The 25,614-nt window shown below is 41.7% G+C and overlaps 1 protein-coding gene across 1 annotated transcript in view; it reads left to right on the top strand.

The window, feature by feature from the left end:
* LOC115149444 (reversion-inducing cysteine-rich protein with Kazal motifs) overlaps positions 1 to 25,614 on the top strand; it is a 114,812-nt gene that overhangs the window by 30,894 nt on the left and 58,304 nt on the right. Inside the window, exons 2-6 of the mRNA XM_029692307.1 lie at positions 5,840 to 5,898; positions 8,084 to 8,158; positions 14,438 to 14,474; positions 14,771 to 14,856; positions 14,937 to 14,984. Of these exons, the coding sequence (XP_029548167.1) occupies positions 5,840 to 5,898; positions 8,084 to 8,158; positions 14,438 to 14,474; positions 14,771 to 14,856; positions 14,937 to 14,984 (305 nt within the window). The remainder of the gene's footprint in view (positions 1 to 5,839; positions 5,899 to 8,083; positions 8,159 to 14,437; positions 14,475 to 14,770; positions 14,857 to 14,936; positions 14,985 to 25,614) is intronic.

Genomic DNA, 25,614 nt, shown 5'->3' with positions numbered 1-25,614 from the left:
GTTTTTAGTGTCTAGTGAGTTTAAACCAACATGAATCAGGCCTGGGTCTGGTTTGTTTGTGGTGCGGTTTGGCGCCAAGCGCCCCTCATAAGAGCCATGTCTTCCTCTTTGGTGTGTGTCATGCTGGGTCTTTGTGTTTACTCCCAGGCCTTTATAGCCTCCTAATGAATATAGTGACGTTACAAGCCAATAGAAACCATTGTAGCAACATGATAACGGCTTTTGTTTAGCGTAGCCTGTCAAACAGGCTCTCTCACCTCAGAACAACAACAATGAGACTGGCAATTGTTTTGTGGTAGGCTACGCAGAGAGAACACTGATGCAGATAGACACTCTCTCTCTCGCACGCTCTCGCTCTCTCTCTCTCACCCTCTCACTCCCACACACATACATACACACACACACACACACACACACGCATACATAGGCACACAAATAAATATACAAACACTCTCTCTTACAAACTAACATGCAGGCATAACGCACTAGGCTTTCTGTTATGTTTTTGGTCACCCATCTACACACAATACCCCATAATGACAAAGTGAAAACATGATTTTAGTTATTATGGCAAATGTATTCTCCATGCACCATTCTCCATTCTCCATTCTCCATTCACCATTCTCCATTCACCATTCTACATTCTACATTCACCATTCTCCATGCACCATTCACCATTCTCCGTTCACCGTTCACCATTCTCCATTCTCCATTCTCCATTCACCATTCTCCATTCTCCATTCACCGTTCTCCATTCTCCATTCACCATTCTCCATTCTCCATTCACCGTTCTCCGTTCTCCATTCTCCATGCACTGTAATTTACAACTTGATAAGAGCTATTGATGAGAACTAGGTAAATGAGTAATCCGTTTGGATAAGGGGATTGTAAATGTAAAAATGACACTTGTTTTAGTTATATTTTACCTTATAATCACTGGAGAAAAATGTGAAACCAGTCATATGGCAACAAACTGAAGCAGTGAAGTTCATGAAATGCTGTGCCATTATGCAGAATTTAAATAATACGGCATTTTAACTTGCAGGTTTGGGTACTCTCAAATGTCTTAATTATAGGCTACAAACTTTCTGTGTTTCCTATTTCTATCTTATACAACGGGTGGGTCTAATCCTGAATGCTGATTGGTTAAAACCGCATTCCAGCTGGTGTCTATTCCACAAGTTACCACTGGCTAAATCTATGATGTTAAAATGCCTATTTACTCTGTTCCATCTGACTGCGCAATCCACTGTCTCATCAGCCCAGCAAGGCTATTTATAAACTTGATCGCCATTTTAAAAAGCATGTAGACATTATCTCACATTTCTTTTAGACTAACATTTAGTTTTCAACAGTGGAGATTTGTTTAAACCTTTCTGTCTGTCTCTCCGACATTTTCAACATTGTTTCGATATTCAAATTCGATCTCCAGCTGTCTCATAGTAATGAACGTGTCGCGAGTCGGGACGAGACAGACACGTAAGACAGCGTTTCTCAGCTGGCATCATTTTTATGGATATATACAAAGAAATGTCAATTGAAAAACGGTAAAATGAAATGAAGTGCAGCTAGTTAGCAGTCTTTCCAGCTTCAGTTTGAAGTGATTGTGTTAGCTGTGTTGTTGGCTAGCTCCTCTGAATAACAGTGTCCTGACGAGAGAGCACATTTTCTATGCCATGCGAAATTGAGTGTCATTAGCTCATTGCTACATCCAAATAAATGTCACTAGTAAACAGCTTAAACAAATGCAAATGCAGCTACTTTGCTGTTATTCAGGCTGCACTGTTTGACGTGACTGTAAGGAATAACAACGTTGCCAGCCAGTATGGCAATGGAACATTTAGAACGAATAACTGGGGCGTGTCCATAGATACAGAACAAATAGACTGAACGACTGCCTAGCGTCTCTGGCATCCGAATCGATAGAATGACCGACCAGCCGGCTTGGGTAGCAACCCTAGATTTGTGTCGGGACTATATCTTGTGGAAGGATGAAATAGTATGAATAAATGAATCAAAATAACATTTTTAATGAAAATATGCCATTCATTATTTGAATATGTTGGTAACCCGTTGTATAAAAGTGATAATGTCCTCGAAGCTGGTGTTTGGAGGATATATCGGCAGGTTTGCCTGCCCTCGACTTTGTCTCGGGCCTAACAACATCCGTGCCAATATATCCTGCAAACACCGGCTTCTCGGGCATTATGACTTAAATATTATCCACTATCAGTATAGACGGTCAGTAGGCCTAATAACCACACATATGTAATTGCCAGTTTACTGTTGGTTCCCTTCAGTTGGTATAGCCTACATTATCATTCCATTTAATTACATTGTTTCGTTAACCTTCATTTTGCTTCCTCTGTAAACACCATCACGGCCGTGTAGTTGTTGCTGAGGATCATTAGTACCAGTTGATAATAAAGAAGAAAGGATAATTCAATCGTTATGGAGCAGAGTGCAAACACAACACATGAATCAAATGACCGTTTTATTTTTCTTTCGTGCGTAAATGCTCTCCAAACCTGTTTTTTTTTCAGTCATAAATACTTTTCCGAACCCTAAATAATCTACAAGATCAGAGTATTTTTAAATCTACCAATTGGTGCTGAAACAGAGATGAATATGCATATATTTGGATGGATTTATTTCATTGATCCCTAATATTCGGAACCCAGTCTCTCCATATTCTAGTGTGTCTGTTGACAAAATTCGAACTAAAAAGGTACACTGTGTTTTAAAGGGATGGCTTAAGATAGATGTACAGTGCATTCAGAAAGTATTCAGATCCCTTGACTTTTTCCACATTTTGTTACAGCCTTATTCTAAACTTGATTAAAAAGCCACTCCTGTGTTGTCTTGGCTGTGTGCTTAGGGTCATTGTCCTGTTGGAAGGTGAATCTTCGCCCCAGTCAGGTCCTGAGCACTCTGGAGCAGGTTTTCATCAAGGATCTATCTGTACTTCATCCTTGCCTCAATCCTAACTAGTCTCCCAGTCCCTGCCACTGAAAAACATCCCCACAGAATGATGCTGCCACCACCATGCTTCAACGTAGGGATGGTGCCTAGTTTCCTCCAGATGTGACGCTTGGCATTCAGGCAAAAGAGTTCAATCTTGGTTTTATTAGACCAGAGAATCTTGTTTCTCATGGTCTGAGAGTCCTTAAGTGCCTTTTGGCAAACTCCAAGCGGGCTGTCATGTGCCTTTTACTGAGGAGTGGCTTCTGTCTGGCCACTCTACCATAAAGGCCTGATTGGTGGAGTGCTGCAGAGATGGTTGTTCTTCTGGAAGGTTCTCCCATCTCCACAGAAGAACTCTGGAGCTCTGTCAGTATGACCATTCTCCCCCGATTGCTCAGATTGACCGGGCGGCCAGCTCTAGGAAAAGTCTTGGTGGTTGAAAACTTCTTCCATTTCAGAATGATGGGGGCCACAGTGTTCTTGGGGACCTTCGATGCTACAGACATTTTTTTGGTACCCTTCCACAGATCTGTGCCTCAACACAATCCTGTCTCGGAGCGCTACAGGCAATTCCTTCGACCTCATGGCTTGGTTTTTGCTCTGACTTGCACTGTCAACTGTAGGACCTTATAAACTCAGCAAAAAAAGAAATGTCCTCTCACTGTCAACTGCGTTTATTTTCAGCAAACTTAACATGTGTAAATATTTGTATGAACATAAGATTCAACAACTGAGACATAAACTGAACAAGTTTATGGGATGGCATATCGATGGCATATTTATGGGATGGCATACCAGATGGGATGGCATATCGCTTCAGAATGCTGTGGTAGCCATGCTTGTTAACCTCTCTGGGGTATGTGGGACGCTAGCGTCCCACCCGCAGGACACACTATTCAACAGCCAGTGAAATAGCAGGGCAGCAAATTCAAAACAACAAAAATCTCATTCAAATTTCTCAAACATACAACTATTATATCCCATTTTAAAGATGCACTTCTCGTTAATCCAACCACATTGTCCGATTTCAAAAAGGCTTTACGGCAAAAGCATAACATTAGATTATGTTAAGACAGCGCCGAGACAAGAAAAACCACACAGCCATTTTCCAAGCAAGGAGAGGCGTCACAAATACCATAAATACAGCTAAAATGAATCACTAACCTTTGATGATCTTCATCAGATGGCACTCATAGGACTTCATGTTACACAATACATGTATGTCTTGCTCGATAAAGTTCATATTTATATAAAAAAAAAACATTTTACATTGGCGTGTAATGTTCAGAAATGTTTTGCCTCCCAAAACTTCCGGTGAATGAGCACATCAATTTACAGAAATACTCATCATAAACGTTGATAAAATATTCAAAAGTTATTCAAAGAATTATAGATACACTTCTCCTTAATGCAACCGCTGTGTCAGATTTCAAAAAAGCTTTACGTCGAAAGCAAATTTTGCAATAATCTGAGTACAGCGCTCAGATATCAAAACAAGCCATTTTGGAGTCAACAGAAATGACAAAAGTTACATTATAAATATTCACTTACCTTTGATGATCTTCATCAGAATGCACTCCCAGGAATCCCAGTTCCACAATAAATGTTTGTTTTGTTCGATAAAGTCCATCATTTATGTCCAAATACCTCCTTTTTGTTCACACGTTTAGTCCACTACTCCAAATGCAGGAAGCGCGCGCAAAATGTCACAACGAACAGTCAAAAAAGTTATATTTACGTTCGTAGAAACATGTCAAACGATGTATAGCATCACTCTTTAGGATGTTTTTATCATAAAGCAAAGATTAAAAGCCAATTAATGCTTGATCTGAAAATGTGGTCCGAGGCGCCGTATGGAGGGTGTGACGCAATTGCAGAGCTTCCGGAGGCATGCAGAGGCCAAATCGAGCTCCGTACCACAATTTTGCAACAATGCAGAGGGCTTTGTATAGCTCCACATTGACATGATTGATTGACGTAGGTGAGGGTGGGAGGTCCTGTATAAACACAAACTTACTTCTATGACAACTTCCTTCACAACACCTCTGCGAAGCGCAAGAAGTATGAATGTCCTGATTTCTGTAGAGGCCATGTCACCGTAAATGCTGCACGGCCAATGCAGACGTCAGTTTGACCATGCAGCGCCTTTTACTCCTCTCTCTCTCTCTCTCCTCTCTCTCTCTCTCTCTCTCTCTCTGTCTCTCTCTCCCCCTCTCTCTCTCTCTCCCCCCCTCTCTCTGTCTCTCACCCCCCCTCTCTCTCTCTCCCCCCCTCTCTCTGTCTCTCCCCCTCTCTCTCTCTCTCCCCCCCTCTCTCTGTCTCCCCTCTCTCCTCTCCTCTCTGTCTCTCCTCCCCCTCTCTCTCTCTCCCCCCTCTCTCTCTCTCTCCCCTCTCTCTCTCTCTCCCCCCCTCTCTCTCTCTCCTCCTCCCCCCTCTCTCTCTCTCTCCCCCCCTCTCTCTCCTCCCCCTCCCTCTCTTCTCTCTCTCTCTCTCCTCTCCTCCCCCTCTCTCCTCTCTCTCTCTCCCCCCTCCCCTCCCTCTCTCCCTTCTCCCTCTCTCCCTCTCTCTCTCTCTCCTCCCTCTCCCCTCTCCCCCCCCTCTCTCCTGGTCTCTCTCTCTCTCTCTCTCTCTCTCTCTCTCTCCCTCTCTGTCTCTCCTCTCCGTCTCTCCTCTCCCCCCTCTCTCTCTCTCCTCCCCCCCTCTCTCTGTCTCTCTCCCCCCCTCTCTCTCTCTCTCCCCCCCTCTCTCTGTCTCTCTCCCCCCCTCTCTCTCTCTCTCCCCCCCTCTCTCTGTCTCTCTCTCTCTCTCTCTCTCTCTTGCTCTCTGTACCCCCCCTCTCTCTCTCTCTCTGTCTGTTTGTGTTTTTCCTCCACAGATTCCTCCTGCTGCCACCATGCTGAGGAGCTATCACCATGTCGGGAAGCATGCGATCAGGTAAGGGAGGCCACAGACTGAACACACACACACACACACACACACACACACACACACACACACACACACACACACACACACACACACACACACACACACACACACACACACAGGGCATGAAGTAGAACACAAGAGTGAAAGAGCCCCAGAACAATGGTCTCAGTATTATTTGTAGCTGGATAGACTATTTAATGAAAAGCGCTGAAATGAAATGGGGTTTTCTGTCCTTCGAATTGTAGCAATGAGAGCTTGTATAACAGTTATCCCTGTCTCCCATTTGAGCTAAGAGCAGTTAAAGGGTCTCTCTGATGCCCCCCCCCCCCCTCTCAATTCAATTCAAGGGGCTTTATTGGCATGGGAAACATATGTTAACATTGCCAAAGCAAGTGAAGTAGATAATATACAAAAGTGAAAAATCTCTCTCTCTCTCTCTCTCTCTCTCTCTCTCTCTCTCTCCCCATCTCTCTCTCTGTCTATCTCTCCATCTCTCTCTCTGTCTATCTCTGCATCTTATTGTTATTTATCATTAGTGAATGATTCGGCTAAGGCAGAGCACATGGATCATTACCTTCAGTGGGTTGTTATTGAGGGAGTACCACCAGCACCACTCTCCCCTCCCCTTTAAAGAGAGAGAGAGAGAGAGAGACTCATTTATGCTGTATTGGTTGCCCTGTCCCCAGCACTGCACCTGCTACTGAGAGGGAGGGAGGGAGGGAGGGAGGGAGGGAGGGAGGGAGGGGTGGAGGGAGGGAGGGAGGGAGGGAGATGTGGAGGGAGGGGAGAGAGATGTGGAGGGAGGGGAGAGAGATGTGGAGGGAGGGGAGAGAGAGATGTGGAGGGAGGGGAGAGAGAGATGTGGAGGGAGGGAGAGAGAGGTAGAGAGAGAGAGAGAGAGAGGGATGGGGGAGAGCGAGAGTAACACATTACAGATAGATGGGAGAGAAAGCAAGAGAGTCACAGAGAGAGAGAGAGAGAGAGAAAGAAGCGGGAAGAGGACAGAGAGACAATGGCCGTCTTGTTAGCGTTGTGCCAAGCTGTTATGTTTCTGCAGAGAAAGGTTTTTTTCAGGGGTGTGCCACAGGGCTCCGTGTAAACTCCCTTCTTTTTCTTAATGGAGGGTCGGCTACCTCTTTGATGAGGGGAGGCCTTCAGCCTCTGAAAGGACATTTATTTATCCTTCAAAGACGGAGCGAAAGAGAGGAAAATGTTTTAGAAATGGCCTGAGTAGATTGTGCATTTTCATAGCCTTGCCTTTGTAGTGTTCTGGAGATTTCTTTGATTAACGGCCAAGAAATCACCGCTCGACATCTGCTTTTGTTTTTGAACGTTGCGACTGTATGAAATTACTGTCCGTCAATCCCCAGCGTAAACCTCAATTTATTTCACCTCACAAATAAGAATGTGCTACCTAGATAGAACATGGAGTAATGATGATGAATGGTGAGAATGCATGAACAGAAAGCAGAATAAGCCAGCTTCATCACCCTGACTAGAATCAAACAATTGCAGACGCCTGGTGGTGGGGATGAATCACAGTCATAGGGAAGATCTGGTTAAACAGTTGGGCCTGAACTCCGCTTTAGTGTAGAAATACTCTACTGTGCTCTACTACTACTGCACTCTACTACAAATTATTCAAGATGTTACGTTATAACCTCAAGTTAAAGTGTACAATTTCTCACAAAGATTCCAAACGGTGGACCTATTTATGAAGCAAAACAACGAAGGAGTGAAGGAGACCAACCAAAAACAACATCAACTCCCAGCTCCCATCATTTGTGTAGTCTTTTAGAAAGCTCTTACTAAGTGGTTATAAATCTCCCAGAGCTAATTTCATGACCGTGCACTAAGCCAGAAAGTGTTGGCAGGCGCAGGATTCTCCCAGGCCTTGTGAGAGTCAACGAACAGCTCTTCACCCTATGTTGATAACGCTGCAGTCGTCAGCTGTCATTGGCCCTGCCCAGTTTGTTTTATGTAGCAGTGTCACACGGCCTAGAGAGCCAAGTGTGAACCCCTTTTGCCATTTGGGGAAGATACTATAGTGTTGTTAAATGAACTCAAGATTGATAATGACCATTTAATGATACAAAACCTGTTTACAGAGGTTTCACAACAAATGTTTGGAGCTTTTTCTTGGTGAAAACATGTTTTGAATACGATATTACACACTGCTTTCTGTTTCCAGCTCGCCACCATTAAAAGCGAATCCCGTTTGAAGCACCTACTACAGCGATTACCAAGCTACTGCCCTGAGTCTATGGTAAGTGGGGATTTCTGATCTAAAAATAGCCTTCAGTAGCTGTAATAAAGTTTGCTACGAAATATTTCATTATGACACAGGAAATGTATCTGTGGCTATGGCAAAGCTTATAAGCATTACTCACAAGTCTATTGTACCTGGTCTTACTAAAGGTACAAAGAAGTATCAAAGAAGTATTAAAGAAGTATCAAAAAGTATCAATGTATTAAAGGAGTATCAAAGAAGTATAAAATAAGTATTAAAGAAGTTTCAAAGAAGTATTTAAGAAGTATCAAAGATGTATCAAATTGTCAAAGAAGTATCAAAGAAGTACCAAAGAAGTATTAAAGTATCAAAGAAGTATCAAAGAAGTACCAAAGAAGTATTAAAGTATCAAAGAAGTTTCAAAGAAGTACCAACGAAGTATTAAAGTATCAAAGAAGTATCAAAAAAGTATCAAAGTATTTAAGAAATATCAACAAATTATCAAAGAAGTATCAAATAAGTATCAAAGTATTAAAGAAGTATCAAAGTATCACAGAAGTATTATTATTTTATTTTTTTCATTTCACCTTTATTTAACCAGGTAGGCTAGTTGAGAACAAGTTCTCATTTACAACTGTGACCTGGCCAAGATAAAGCAAAGCAGTTCGACACATACAACAACACAGAGTCACACATGGAATAAACAAACATACAGTCAATAATACAGTAGAAAAATCTACAGTGTGTGCAAATGAGGTAAAATAAGGGAGGTAAGGCAATAAAATAGGCCATAGTGGCAAGGTAATTACGATATAGCAATTAAACACTGGAGTGATAGATGTGCAGAAGATTAATGTGCAAGTAGAGATACTGGGGTGCAAAGGAGCAACATAAATAAATAAATACAGTATGGTGATGAGGTAGTTGAATGGGCTATTTACAGATGGGCTATGTACATGTGCAATGATCTGTGAGCTGCTCTGACAGCTGGTGCTTGAAGTTAGTGAGGGAGATAAGAGTCTCCAGCTTCAGTGATGTTTGCAGTTCGTTCCAGTCATTGGCAGCAGAGAACTGGAAGGAAAGGCAGCCAAAGCAGGAGTTGGCTTTGGGGGTGACCAGTGAAATATACCTGCTTGAGCGCGTGCAGCGGGTGGGTGCTGCTATGGTGACCAGTGAACTGAGATAAGGTGGGGGTTTACCTAGCAGAGACTTGTAGATGACCTGGAGCCAGTGGGTTTGGCAACGAGAATGAAGTGAGGGCCAGCCAACGAGAGCGTACAGATCGCAGTGGTGGGTAGTATATGGGGCTTTGGTGACAAAACGGATGGCACTGTGATAGACTGCATCCAATTTGTTGAGTAGAGTGTTGGAGGCTATTTTGTAAATTACATCGCCGAAGTCGAGGATTGGTAGGATGGTCAGTTTTACGAGGGTATGTTTGGCAGCATGAGTGAAGGATGCTTTTTTGCACAATAGGAAGCCGATTCTAGATTTAATTTTGGATTGGAGATGCTTAATGTGCGTCTGGAAGGAGAGTTTACAGTCTAACCAGACATCTAGGTATTTGTAGTTGTCCACATATTCTAAGTCAGAACCGTCCACAGTAGTGATGCTGGACGGGCGAGCAGGTGCAGGCAGCGATCGGTTGAAGAGCATGCATTTAGTTTTACTTGTATTTAAGAGCAGTTGGAGGCCACGGAAGGAGTGTTGTATGGCGTTGAAGCTCGTCTGGAGGTTAGTTAACACAGTGTCCAAAGAGGGGCCAGAAGTATACAGAATGGTGTCGTCTGCGTAGCGGTGGATCAAAGAATCCCCAGCAGCAAGAGCGACATCATTGATATATACAGAGAAGAGAGTCTGTGCGAGAATTGAACCCTGTGGCGCCCCCATAGAGACTGCCAGAGGTCTGGACAACAGGCCCTCCGATTTGACACACTGAACTCTGTCAGAGAAGTAGTTGGTGAACCAGGCGAGGCAGTGATTTGAGAAACCAAGGCTGTTGAGTCTGCCGATAAGAATGTGGTGAATGACAGAGTCGAAAGCCTTGGGCAGGTCGATGAATACAGCTGCACAGTATTGTCTCTTATCGATGGCAGTTATGATATCATTTAGGACCTTACATTTTAGTCATTTAGCAGACGCTCTTATCCAGAGCGACTTACAGTAGTGAATGCATACATTTCATACATTTTTTTTTCTGTGCTGGCCCCCCGTGGGAATCGAACCCACAACCCTGGCGTTGCAAACACCATGCTCTACCAACTGAGCTACAGGGAAGGCTGAGCGTGGCTGAGGTGCACCCTTGACCAGCTCGGAAGCCAGATTGCATAGCGGAGAAGGTACGGTGGGATTCGAAATGGTCGGTGATCTGTTTGTTAACATGGCTTTCGAAGACCTTAGAAAGGCAGGGTAGGAAAGATATAGGTCTGTAGCAGTTTTGGTCTAGAGTGTCTCCCCCTTTGAAGAGGGGGATGACCACGGCAGCTTTCCAATCTTTGGGGATCTCAGACGATACGAAAGAGAGGTTGAACAGGCTAGTAATAGGGGTTGCAACAATTTCGGCAGATAATTTTAGAAAGAGAGGGTCCAGATTGTCTAGCCCAGCTGAGTTGTAGGGGTCCAGATTTTGCAGCTCTTTCAGAACATCAGCTATCTGGATTTGGGTGAAGGAGAAATGGAGGAGGCTTGGGCGAGTTGCTGTGGGGGGTGCAGGGCAGTTGATCGGGGGAGGGGTAGACAGGTGGAAAGCATGGCCAGCCGTATAAAAATGTTTTTTGAAATTCTCAATTATCGGGGATTTATCGGTGGTGACAATGTTTCCTAGCCTTAGTGCAGTGGGCAGCTGGGAGGAGGTGCTCTCATTCTCCATGGACTTTACAGTGTCCCAGAACATTTTTGAGTTTGTGCTACAGGATGCAAATTACTGTTTGAAAAAGCTAGCCTTAGCTTTCCTAACTGCTTGTGTATATTGGTTCCTAACTTCCCTGAAAAGTTGCATATCACGGGGGCTATTTGATGCTAATGCAGTACACCACAGGATGTTTTTGTGCTGGTCAAGGGCAGTCAGGTCTGGAGTGAAACAAGGGCTATATCTGTTCATGGTTCTACATTTTTTGAATGGGGCATGCTTTTTTTAAGATGGTGAGGAAGGCACCTTTAAAGAATAACCAGGCATCCTCTACTGACGGGATGAGGTCAATATCCTTCCAGGATACCCGGGCCAGGTCAATTAGAAAGCCCTGCTTGCTGACGTGTTTTAGGGAGCATTTGACAGTGATGAGGGGTGGTCGTTTGACCGCAGACCCATTACGGATGCAGGCAATGAGGCAGTGATCGATGAGATCTTGGTTGAAGACAGCAGAGGTGTATTTGGAGGGCAAGTTTGGAGGGCAATATGATATCTATGAGGGGGCCCGTGTTTACAGATTTGGGGTTGTACCTGGTAGGTTCATTGATAATTTGTGTGAGATTGAGGGCATCAAGCTTAGATTGTAGGATGGCCGGGGTGTTAAGCATGTCCCAGTTTAAGTCACCTAGCATCACGAGCTCTGAAGATAGATGGGGGGCAATCAATTTACATATGGTGTCCAGGGCACAGCTGGGGGCAGAGGGTGGTCAGCTAACCACATGGGACAAGACGAGGACAAAGACGTGTGACTGCTACGGCCTCTTGGAATTGGCATTAATGTATCAAAGAAGTATCAAAGAAGTATCAAGTATTAAAGAAGTATAAAAGAATCAAATAAATATCAAAAAAGTATCAAAGTATCATATAAGTATTAAAATATTTAAAAAATAATCAAAGAAGTATAAAAGTATCAAAGAAGTATTAAAGAAGTGTTAAAGAACTATTAAAGAACTATCAAAGTATCAAAGAAATATTGAAGTATCAAAGAACTATCAAAGAAGTATTAAGGAAGTATCTAAGAAGAATCAAAGTATTAAAGAAGTATGAAATAAGTATCAAAGAAGTATCAAAGTATTAAAGAAATATAAAAAAGTATCAAGAAGTATCAAAGAAGTATTAAAGTATGAAAGAAGTATGAAATAAGTATCAAAGAAGTATCAAAGTATTAAAGAAATATAAAAAAGTATCAAATAACTATCAAAGAAGGATCAAAGAAGTATCAAAGTATTAAAGAAATATAAAAAAGTATCAAATAACTATCATAGTATTAAAGAAGTATCAAAGAAGTATCAAGGAAGCATCAAAGTATCAAATACGTATTAATGTATCAAAGAAGTATCAAAAAAGTATCTACGAAGTATCAAAGATGCATCAAAGTATCAAATAAGTATTAAAATATCAAAGAAGTATTAAAGAAGAATCAAAGTATCAAAGAAGTATTGAAGAAGTATCAAAGAAGTATTAAAAAAGTATCTAAGAAGTATCAAAGTATTAAATAAGTATCAAAGAGCTTTCAAATAAGTATCAAAGAAGTATCAAAGAAGTATCAAAGTATTAAAGTATCAAAAAGTATTAAAGAAGTATCAAAGAAGTCTCAAAGTATTAAAGAAGTATAAAAGTATCAGAGGTATCAAAGTATCAAATAAGTATCAAAGTATCAAAGAAGTATTAATGTATCAAAGAAGTATCAAAGAAGTTTCAAATAAGTATCAAAGTATCAAAGAAGTATTAAATAAGTATCAAATATGTATCAAAGAAGTATCAAAGAAGCATCAAAGCATCAAAGAAGTATTAATGTATCAAATAAGTATCTAAGAAGTATCTAAGAAGTATTAAAAAAGTATCTAAGAAGTATTTAAAAAGTATTAAAGAAGTATCAAAGAAGTATTAAAGTATCAAAGAAGTATTAAAGTATCAAATAAGTATAAAAGTATTAAAGAAGTATAAAAGAACTATCAAAGTATTAAAGAAGTATAAAATAACTATCAAAGTATTAAAGAACTATCAAAGATCAATGAAGTATTATATAAGTATTAAAGAAGTATTGAAGAAGTATCAAAGAAGTATCAAATAAATATTAAAGAAGTATAAAGGTATCAAAGAAGTATTAAAGTATCAAAGAAGTATCAAAGAAGTATCAAAGAGCGGGTCGTGAAATAAGGCTAAACACTCCCCACCCACCAACGTAACTACAAACCTGGAACGCCCAACTGTTTTTCAATTGCACTGCTCCAAACAGCCAATTAGAAACCAGTCTGTCATTAGCTAGAGTTAAATACTTTGTGTCCTGCTGTTAATGAGCTCATTTGCCAAAATGGATCTGATTTGTTGATTTTGGAAACGATTTCAGCAGCATATTAGTACTGATGCTCCAAGGTCTCTCTCAATCTCAGACACCACAAAACATCTCACAGCTGTTCCAAGGGATTGTTTCTAAGAGATTGTTTCTAAGAGATTGTTTCTAAGAGATTGTTTCTAAGAGATTGTTTCTAAGGGATTGTTTCTAAGAGATTGTTTCTGAGGGATTGTTTCCAAGGGATTGTTTCCAAGGGACTGTTTCTTGGCATGTTGAGGTCTAATAGTGGTTGTACTTGGAAGGCTGCTAAAATCCACTCTCCACCGCCAGTCGTCCTTCATGTTCCCAAATCGTCTTGGGTTCCCCTTCATCACAAATTCTGTTTATAGTTCATGTAGAGATACCATTTCTCTCCGTCGGCATCGTAAAGGATGGTGAAGCCTCCCGACAAGTGTCTCTTATTTTCAAGAGCCAACAGACTTGAGGGACTGAGCTGAACCTCAGACAATATCCAGTTTATATAGTTCATTATCTTGTTCAGGGCTAGAGACAGAGAATGCTCTCTGGGCACTCACTGCTCCTTCTCCATGCGTCATGTTCTTTATCCATACGTGCCTAGGATGTTTGTGTTTATTGCTGTGTGTTATTAATCCCACAATATATTACCACAAAGCTCTTATGCGTTTGTGTGGTTTATATGTCTCTGTTTCCACTGCATGAATATATTTTTTAATTAGACGGCAGTCATATAAAAAAATAAATGTTCTCTATGAAATTCAATAGCCCCTGCAAACGCAGTAAATTACAGTATGCTGTTTCACCCAAAGAACCACCAGTTATCTGATATAATTTCCTGTTGAGAGATGGAAGACAAAAACTAAGACAGGATTTCTAGAAATGAACGGACATTCTTACTTTCACTAAGGCCCCTAACAGAGGTCTTCCATGTGGCTCCTTCCTTTGAATTTTGTCCAACTCCAGAAAAACCTCTGTACATCAAAACAACCTGTCCTTCTGTTATGAACTGGGCATTTTCTTCCCTTGTTCTCATGCTTGTTTTGGCATTGGTCATCTGCTCATAATGAAATTACCTTTTCTCTCTGTTTCACAGAATGAGCTTTGGATCTGCGTCAACTCCACACTACCTGGTGAGCTATGGGGGTAGCGTTTCCAGGGGATACGGTGCCGTTACAGACGAATCCACCTGTCAGAACATAATGCCTCCCAGATGCAAAAAACATTGTTGCTTAGCTCAACACTTTGTACCCACTGAGCCCGCACTAAAAGTCTGTATATGTCCACAGTTTAATATGCTGCCCATAAACGTCTAAATGTTTTGCAAACCCCCCGCCAGAGGATAAAGTTAATCCATACTTTAATGCTGATAATGCTACACCCATCAAGGGTTTGTGGGTAATGTGGACCATTTTTGTTTTGTCTACAGGGTCATCCAGGAAGTCCGATGGTTGGGTGGGCCTGGGCTGCTGTGAGCTGGCCATCTTGGCCGAGTGCCGCAGGGAGTGCAAGCAGGTGAGAGAAGAAGTTAGTTTGGCCCGTTGTAGCCTTATCTATTTGCACATCACCTAATTTCTCATTCTCTGACCCTATAGGCATCATCCAAGACCGACATCACAAGAGTATGCAAAAAAGACACAGAGGTAAGTAAAACAAGGTCATGTTTTGTGTAGTAGTATGTGCTTTAAATTGAGTATCACACGTACTGTTGACTTTGAGAGACTGTATGTAGTTTCTGGCTGCCTTTCCTTGGCCTTTAAAACCTCAGTGCTGTTTGACGAGATAAAGCAAGCGCTACTTCTCTGCGGTCCATCTCAGCACCTCAGCATTGTCCTCCTCCCCACCCCTCTTTATGAGGTTATTTCCTGTCCGTATAGCACTCTAAACCAGTGGTATTCAATTACCCCCTAGTAAGGTAATACATTTTTTTTATAAAATACAACTTCTTTTTTTTTTTTACAAACAATTAAGAGTATAGATTATTGTATGGATCAATATACAAACGTTTTTGAGATAGTTTGAAAAATATGCATGTATGAAGTAAATGTATTCATTTTGAGAAGAGAGATACAATTGTAATGAATTGAAGGCTATTTAATGTATAAAAAAAATCCACCTCCTACCGATTTTAAGGCTGTGTCATTAGATTTGGGGTGTAGTGGGGTCGCCAGAAATTCAGGTGAAGAAAATGTGGTTCGCAGAAATGTTTGTAAACAAAATATGGTCTCCTCTGAAAAAGTTTGAATACCACTGGTTTAAAGGAAGGTCATTATCTAAGCTCTGATTGGAGCCTGTCTTGTCAAAGGAAGGGAGGAGTGAAGTCATCTACTCCCGCTAAGAAGATGGCTTAGCTCAGAGCCATACAGTGAGGGAAAAAAGTATTTCATCCCCTGCCAAAGAAATGATCAGTCTATAATTTTAATGGTAGGTTTATTTGAACAGTGAGAGACAGAATAACAACAAAAAAATCCAGAAAAACGCATGTCAAAAATGTTATAAATTTATTTGCATTTTAATGAGGGAAATAAGTATTTGACCCCTCTGCAAAACATGACTTAGTACTTGGTGGCAAAACCCTTGTTGGCAATCACAGAGGTCAGACGTTTCTTGTAGTTGGCTACCAGGTTTGCACACATCTCAGGAGGGATTTTGTCCCACTCCTCTTTGCAGATCTTCTCCAAGTCATTAAGGTTTCGAGGCTGATGTTTGGCAACTCGAACCTTCAGCTCCCTCCACAGATTTTCTATGGGATTAAGGTCTGGAGACTGGCTAGGCCACTCCAGGACCTTAATGTGCTTCTTCTTGAGCCACTCCTTTGTTGCCTTGGCCGTGTGTTTTGGGTCATTGTCATGCTGGAATTCCCATCCACGACCCATTTTCAATGCCCTGGCTGAGGGAAGAAGGTTCTCACCCAAGATTTGACGGTACATGGCCCCGTCCATCGTCCCTTTGATGCGGTGAAGTTGTCCTGTCCCCTTAGCAGAAAAACACCCCCAAAGCATAATGTTTCCACCTCCATGTTTGACGGTGGGGATGTTGTTCTTGGGGTCATAGGCAGCATTCCTCCTCCTCCAAACACGGCGAGTTGAGTTGATGCCAAAGAGCTCCATTTTGGTCTCATCTGACCACAACACTTTCACCCAGTTGTCCTCTGAATCATTCAGATGTTCATTGGCAAACTTCAGACGGGCATGTATATGTGCTTTCTTGAGGAAGGGGACCTTGCAGGCGCTGCAAGATTTCAGTCCTTCACGGCGTAGTGTGTTACCAATTGTTTTCTTGGTGACTATGGTCCTAGCTGCCTTGAGATCATTGACAAGATCCTCCCGTGTAGTTCTGGGCTGATTCTTCACCGTTCTCATGATCATTGCAACTCCACGAGGTGAGATCTTGCATGGAGCCCCAGGCCGAGGGAGATTGACAGTTCTTTTGTGTTTCTTCCATTTGCGAATAATCGCACCAACTGTTGTCACCTTTTCACCAAGCTGCTTGGCGATGGTCTTGTAGCCCATTCCAGCCTTGTGTAGGTCTACAATCTTGTCCCTGACATCCTTGGAGAGCTCTTTGGTCTTGGCCATGATGGAAAGTTTGGTATCTGATTGATTGATTGCTTCTGTGGACAGGTGTCTTTTATACAGGTAACAAGCTGAGATTAGGAGCACTCCCTTTAAGAGTGTGCTCCTAATCTCAGCTCGTTACCTGTATAAAAGACACCTGGGAGCCAGAAATCTTTCTGATTGAGAGGGGGTCAATACGTATTTCCCTCATTAAAATGCAAATCATTTTATAACATTTTTGACATGCATTTTTCAGGATTTTTGTTTTGTTTTTCTGTCTCTCACTGTTCAAATAAACCTACCATTAAAATGATAGACTGATCATTTCTTTGTCAGTGGGCAAACGTACAAAATCAGCAGGGGATCAAATACTTTTTTCCCTCACTGTATATATATATATATAGAGAGAGAGAGTCAGGCCAGGTTTTAAAACGGCCGCCATTTTAGTGACCATATAGAACTTTATTAGTGAATTGTTTGTGATGTAACAATACGGGAGCGATGGAAATGCTTTTGGCGGTTAATCTGCTTCTGTTCTGTGGGTGGCACTGTGTGCTCTTTTCCAAGGATGGGTCCCGGTGTCTTGGGGCCCCTGGATTTGGGGGGACGGGGGTGGTCTGCCGGTCACTGGGTATACACAACCCAACTTGGGATGAGGAGGGGTTTTAGCGGGTGGAATAGTGGGGAACAACTGGAGGTTTTCTTAGTAGCAATGCAAATATCATGGTACAGCTATATGGACACTCAATCACTATGATACTTTTTAATGTTGAGTTTACAAACATATATTATGATAAATAGATTTTGAACTTGTATCCCATTATGGCATTTGGTGAAATTACCATAATTACCAAAAGGACTGGGGGGGGGTGCAAAATATATTTCTCCAATGGGCAAAGAGATTCAAAAGCAGTGATGATATTAATTAACGGTAATTTTGATCCAAATGTTGTCATTCTCTCTGGCACCAAAAGTAAAAAAAACTGTTGATAGGGGACAGAATGCGGTCGGATCATCACATAATTGGCATATATATTACTCTTACAGAATTTCAACGTGGGTGAGGTTATTGGAAATGTAATCAAATTAATAACTTGTTTTTAACTACAACAGAAGAATTTAGAACTGACTTTTTCCGACATAACATAGGTACAGCAGATACCCATATTGTATGGGACACTTTTAAATGTGTCTTTAGAGGCCATGCAATTCAGTACTCATCTCTAAAACAAAAGCAATTTAGGTCAAATAGGTCCATATTAACAAAATAAATACAAGGACTAACAGTACAGGTAGATAGCAATAAAAACTGTACCATAGAGGCACAGAATAAGTTAGAGGAAAAAGAAATGGAGGACCTTATTCAAGAAAGATCTAGTGTAATATATTATAAAAATAAAGCGAACTGCATGGAATATGCACAAAATTATTTTTTCATCTTTAACATAGAAATGCTACCATTAAAAATTGTACTGGAACTTATTACATGTGACGGAGTCACCCATGATTCACCAGATTTTTGATGCACTGATTCCACGGCACATGGTTTATGAACTGATACGCAAAATGACGCCAGATTCAAAACTTTGAATTTTTCAATTGAAATTATTATATAAAATTCTGGCAACCAATAGAATGTTATATACTGTATATATAAATATATTTACAAAACAAATCTATATGGGGGATTGGAAATGATGCAGACAATTACATTGATGGAAGCTACAATCTATCTGCAATATTAAAGCTGATCTGCCCCCTATGAAAAAAAAGAATACATTTAAAAAAAAAAATATATATATATATATATATATATATATATATATATATATATATATATATATATATATATATATATATATATATATATATATATATACATACACACACACATATATATATATACAGTGGTGGACAAAGTACCCAGTTGTCATAAAGTAAAAGTAAAAATACTGAAAATGACTCAAGTAAAGTTGAATGTCCCCCAGTGTCACGTCCTGACCAGTAAAGGGGTTATTTGTTATTGTAGTTTGGTCAGGACGTGGCAGGGGGTATTTGTTTTATGTGGTTCAGGGTGTGTTTGTGTATGTGTTCATGTAGAGGGGGTATTTGGTTTATATGGTTCGGGGTGGTTGTGTATGTAGAGGGGTATTTGATTTATCAGTCCAGGTTTTTGGTTATTGTTCTATGTTAGTTTATTTCTATGTTTAGTCTAGTCGTTTGTATTTCTATGTTTAGCTAATTGGTGTTGGGGCCTTCAGTTGGAGGCAGCTGTCTATCGTTGCCTCTGATTGAAGGTCCTATAAATAGGAATGTGTTTGTCATGGGGATTTGTGGGAGATTGTTTCTTGTTTTGCTGTGTGCCTGAAGAGACTGTCTAGTTCGGTTGTTTTTGTATACGTTGTTTGTGTTTTTCCTTCTTCAATAAATAAAAAGAAGATGAGTATATATTTTCCCGCTGCGTTTTGGTCCACACCCTACGACACCCAGTATAATACTACTTGAGTAAAAGTCTAAAAGTATTAGGTTTTAAATCTACTTAAGTATCAAAGGAAAAGTATAAATCATTTCAAATTCCTTATATTAAACAAACCAGACGGCACCATTTTCTTATTTTTTTAAAGTTACGTGTAGCCAGGGGTACGCTCCAACACTCAGACATTATTTACAAACAAAGCATGTGTTTATTGAGTCTGCCACGATGACCAGGGATGTTCTCTGTTTAGTGAGTCCTCCAGATCAGAGGCAGTAGGGATGACCAGGGATGTTCTCTGTTTAGTGAGTCCACCAGATCAGAGGCAGTAGGGATGACCAGGGATGTTCTCTGTTTAGTGAGTCCTCCAGATCAGAGGCAGTAGTGATGACCAGGGATGTTCTCTGTTTAGTGAGTCTGTCAGATCAGAGACAGTAGTGATGACCAGGGATGTTCTCTGTTTAGTGAGTCCGCCAGATCAGAGGCAGTAGGGATGACCAGGGATGTTCTCTGTTTAGTGAGTCCTCCAGATCAGAGGCAGTAGGGATGACCAGGGATGTTCTCTGTTTAGTGAGTACGCCAGATCAGAGGCAGTAGGGATGACCAGGGATGTTCTCTGTTTAGTGAGTCCTCCAGATCAGAGGCAGTAGGGATGAACAGGGATGTTCTCTGTTTAGTGAGTCTTCCAGATCAGAGGCAGTAGGGATGACCAGGGATGTTCTCTGTTTAGTGAGTCTTCCAGATCAGAGGCAGTAGGGATGACCAGGGATGTTCTCTGTTTAGTGAGTCCACCAGATCAGAGGCAGTAGGGATGACCAGGGATGTTCTCTGTTTAGTGAGTCTTCCAGATCAGAGGCAGTAGGGATGACCAGGGATGTTCTCTTGATAAGTGTGTGAATTAGACAGTTTTCTGTCCTGTTAAGCATTCAGAATGTAACAAGTACTTTTGGCTGTCAGGGAAAATGTATGGAGTAGAAAGTACATACTTGTCTTTAGGAATGTAGTGAAGTAAAAGTAAAAGTTGTCAAAAATATAAATAGTGAAGTAAAGTACAGATACCCAACAAAAACTACTTAAGTAGTACTTTCAAGTATTTTTACTTAAGTACTTTACACCACTATATATATATATATATACGGGAACGCCTCCCACAGTTCTCTATGAAATGGCCTGCTGTAAACAAGCAAAACAGAGCAGTGAATTTAACCAACGTTTTTATTGATTAGTGTTCAGGGTTTGTGTATCCAAGTCTTTACTGTGGTGGAGTGTCAACATGTCTGCTTTCATTGGACATCTTCATAGGTTTTTGAAAACTATCAGAAATAAACATCAGAATGCAGAAGCATTAATTATCATCTGTTAAATCCACTTCAATCAGTGTAGATGAACAGGAGAAGACAGGTTAAAGAATAATTGTTAAGCCTTGAGACAATTGAGACATAGATTGTGTATGTGTGCCATTCAGAGGGTGAATGGGCAAGACGCATTTAAGTGCCTTTGAACTGGGTATGGTAGTAGGTGCCAGGCACACTGGTTTGAGTCAAGAACTACAACGTTGCTGTTTTTTTTCAACAGTTTCATTGTGTATCAATTATGGTCGACCACCCAAAAGACATCCAGCCAACTTGACACAACTGTGGGAAGCATTGGAGTAAACATGGGTCAGCATCCATGTGGAACGCTTTCGACCCCTTATAAAGTCCATGCCGACGAATTGAGGCTGTTCTGAGGGCAAAAAGGTGTTCCTAATGTTTTGTGCACTCAGTGTACATGTATATGGCTCTGGCTTACCTTAGCTATTAGCGTAGCATAGCTTAGCTATTAGCGTAGAATAGCTATTAGCTTAGCCTAGCGTAGCGTAGCCTAGCGATATGCTAACAGAGGACTCCTTTCATCTGGCTCGCCTCCTAATTCCAAACAAACAAAAAACAAAGTGGCAGGCTTAATGTTTAGTTTGGACCACGACCAAACTCCCCTCCCCAGCTTTAATAAGGCACTGGCCTCTTTCATCTTGCCCTTTCATGAATCGTTGCTGAGCCAAAGCACGCAGCAGCACTGGCCTTTATGGCCCTTTATGGTCCTTTATGGTCTTTTACGGTTTTGATGGAAAGAAGCCGTGAGTTTTCTGATAGAGGTTTAACTGTACTGTGGACAGGACAGTGAGTTTTATGATGGACGTTTAACTGTACTGAGGACAGGACAGTGAGTTTTATGATGGACGTTTAACTGTACTGAGGACAGGACAGTGAGTTTTATGATGGACGTTTAACTATACTGAGGACAGGACAGTGAGTTTTATGATGGACGTTTAACTATACTGAGGACAGGACAGTGAGTTTTATGATGGACGTTTAACTATACTGAGGACAGGACAGTGAGTTTTATGATGGACGTTTAACTGTACTGAGGACAGGACAGTGAACGAGGTCTCCATAGAGAGAGAAGAGGAACGGGTTCAGAATATTTCAGATAGAAATAGAATGGAGCTGACTCAATAATGGAGCTGACTCAATAATGGAGCTGACTCAATAATGGAGCTGACTCAATAATGGAGCTGACTCAATAATGGAGCTGACTCAATAATGGAGCTGACTCAATAATGGAGCTGACTCAATAATGGGTGTTCAATAATGGGTGTTCAATAATGGGTGTTCAATAATGGAGCTGACTCAATAATGGAGCTGACTCAATAATGGAGCTGACTCAATAATGGAGCTGACTCAATAATGGAGCTGACTCAATAATGGGTGTAGTGGCTTCCTTTCCTCTTTACCATAGCCACTGCCCAAGCCTGAAGCGGGGTTGTTTGGTACGCATACAGTCCACACTCAAGGTTTCCAAAAAGCCAAACATTCAATGTGATCCAGGGATATGGTGCAACAAAAATGTTTATTCTTCTTATATCTAACAGGAAAATGAATATCCAATCAACTTAAAACATAGGTTACTTGATATGGAAAATACACAATATGACCTGTCTGTATATCTGTATGTCTGTATGTCTGTATGGTCAAAAAACTATACCGCTCCCGCGTCTAGCAAGGACTCCTCCCCCCAAAGGCCCAACTTCCTGCTTTTATCCTAACACACTTACTGCAGTACAATGAATGGGCAAGAGGGGGGGAAAAAACTAAGTTACACTAACAACAAGTGAATACATCTCAATCAGGTAAATATAAATCATAAAGGTACGTACCTAATATTTCATCATATACATTCATATTTACACAAATATACATGGAGCTCTGAATGTTCTGTCTTTTATGCAAATATGTCCAAATCGGCTCTAACATACCGGCCCCTAATTGTTAACTGCACTGAGTGGACAACAATTACTTAATATTCAAACGTAGAGCCAATACACAAAACATTCTATACCAGAGCACCATTAGTTCATAGCTATATACAAATATACAAGGTGCCATATAGGAAAATAGTCAGAGTCTGAGTTGAAGTGTTCAGGTGTTCAACTTCCAAAAATGTCAAGAGTATGACGTCCAAAAAATGTATGACTACGGCATCAAAGAATGTAAGAGTACAACATCAACGAATCAGAGGTGCACGTGATTCAAAGATGGAGTACTGTGTATGTGTGTGTGTGTGTGTGTGTGTGTGTGTGTCTCACTCCGCTGCCTCCAGGAGCAGACAGAGTTTATTGATAGGTCTCTGTAGGATATTGGTCTTGGTCTTAACCATGACGCTCCGTACAAGACCTTTGGCCCCTGGCAAAGCCTCCACCACACGCCCCATTAGCCAAGAGTTCCTAGGGGCGGTGTCGTCGACGATGACCACAAGGTCACCAGGACTGAAGTTTCTCTTAGTTTTGTTCCACTTGTTCCGCTCCTGCATAAGTGGAAGATACTCCCTGATCCATCTCTTCCAGAAGAGGTCAGTAATATATTGTACTTGCTTCCATCTCCTTCGTGAGTATAGGTCGCTTCTCTGGAATAGTCCTGGTGGCAGGACTGGCTTTGCTTTCAGATGAAGCAGATGGTTCGGAGTCAGGGGTTCTAGATCATTAGGGTAATTTGTTACAGTTGTGATTGGTCTGTCGTTCATGATTGCCTCAACTTCACACAAGGCTGTCTGCAAAGCCTCATCATCCAGTACTTGCTCTTTAAGGACTGAATAGAGGATATTTTTCACCAGTTGGATCAACCTCTCCCATACCCCCCATGGTGGGCTCCAGAAGGAGGATTGAATGACCATGTCACTCCTTCCTTCAGTAATTCATTTTGAATCTTGTTGTGATCCAGCTCTTTCAGAGCTTCTCCTAGCTCTCTGTGTGTTCCAACAAAGTTGGTGCCATTGTCTGTTCTGATACTTGTGACTGGGCCCCTTCGACAGATGAACCTGCGCAGGGCATTGATGCAGGAATCAGTATCCAGATAACTAGCAACTTCTAGATGGACAGCTCGACTCACAAGGCAAGTAAAGATCACACCATACCGCTTCACATGAACGCGGCCTCGCTTCACCTCTATGGGGCCGAAGTAATCTATGCCCACATGGGTGAAAGGCGGCAAATCAGGTGACACCCGATCTTGTGGAAGGTCGGCCATCTTCTGTTCTCCAGCTCTAGCTTGCATCCGCCTGCAGAGGACACAGCTCTTAAGGATCTTCCTTGCTAAGGAGTTGGCACAGGGTATCCAATATCGCTGGCGAAGTCTAGAAAGCATGTGACCTCTCCCAGAGTGGCCAACCTGCTCATGGATGTGGAGTAAGATCAGTCTGGAGATGTAGGAGTCTTTGGGTAGGATCATAGGATTCTTTAGTTCCGTAGGCATAGCAGCTTTGCTTAACCTTCCTCCCACTCTCAGAATGCCATTGTCAACAATTGGATCAAGCTTACAGATTGAGCCATTTCTCTTGGCACATTGTTTTCCTTTCACAACTAGTGCAATTTCTTGTTTAAAGTGCTGTCGTTGCTCAAATCGAATGATGGCCTTTTCTGCTTCATCTAGGTCATCCACAGACAGACTTTCTTTTCCAAATGTCAGTTTGAACTTGTCAATTTGTTCCTTCAGTGAGTTTGTCAGACTCTGATCTGAACCTGGATCAGTTTGTGTGAGAACTTTCCTTTTCTGGCTTAACTGTAGAAGAAGTCTCTTCAGTTTCAGCATCCAGGCAACTGCTTTCTTCAAGCTGTTCCATGTTGAATAGTACTCAATCAGTTTGCTGGTCGGACTCTTTTCTTCCACACATGTACTGTTTACGATGACGTCTTTTCTCACCTCTGGGTCATCCGAAGGGATGGAGCCAAGCTCCTCGGGGACTTTTGGCCATTGTGTTTCTGTTTTCTCCAGGAATTCTGGTCCTTTGCGCCATCTCTTTGAGTTCAGGAAAATTTCAACATGTAATCCTCTTGAAGCATCATCGGCTGGGTTGTGTTTGGAGTTCAAATACCTCCACTGTTTTGCTTTCGATAGGTCACGGATCATAGCAACCCTATTAGCCACAAAGGTATGGAATCTCTTGGTATCGTTGCGGATGTATTTTAGCACAGACTGGCTGTCTGTCCAGAAAGTTGACTCCTCAAGTTCAATTTGGAGCTCCAACCTTAACATCCTGTCCACTCTCACTGCCAATGTTGCTGCAGCAAGTTCCAGTCTAGGGATCATCATCTGCTTGAGTGGAGTGACCCTTGATTTCCCCAGTATGAATGCAATGTGGACCTTTCCCATACCGTTTGTGAACCTAAGGTAGCTTGCCGTGCCATAACCTTGCTCACTTGCGTCACCGAAGTGATGCAGCTGTGCGGTCTTGACTTGACCAAAGTTCTCAGGCATCATACACCTGTCTATCTGGAATCTGGAAAGCTGGTCTAGCTCTGAGAGCCATCTCTTCCATGAAATAGAGTGTTCTTCGGGGATGACTTCGTCCCATCCACACTTTAGCTTGCAGAGCACTTGAAGAATTTGCTTTGCCTTTAATACAAATGGGGCGAGGAAACCTAATGGATCATAAACAGAGCTGACAGTAGAGAGAATACCTCTTCTTGTAAGGGGTCTGTTCTTGACAATGACTCGGAAGGTAAACACATCTCTTTCAATGTTCCATCGGATTCCAAGTGCTCTTTCAACAGGCAGCTTTTCTCTGTCCAGGTCCAGTTCTTTTATCTGCTTGGCTTTGTGTTCATCAGGGATAGAAGCCAGCACAGCACGGCTGTTGCCGACCCACTTGGTCAATTTGAACCCACCCTGAGAGCACACATCCATGAGGTTTTTTGTGAGAGCTATGGCT

Source organism: Salmo trutta, chromosome 2, assembly GCF_901001165.1.
Source record: "Salmo trutta chromosome 2, fSalTru1.1, whole genome shotgun sequence".
Lineage (NCBI taxonomy): Eukaryota > Metazoa > Chordata > Actinopteri > Salmoniformes > Salmonidae > Salmo > Salmo trutta.
The sequence above is the reverse complement of the archived record's forward strand: the minus strand, read 5'-3'. Positions and strand labels throughout refer to the sequence as shown.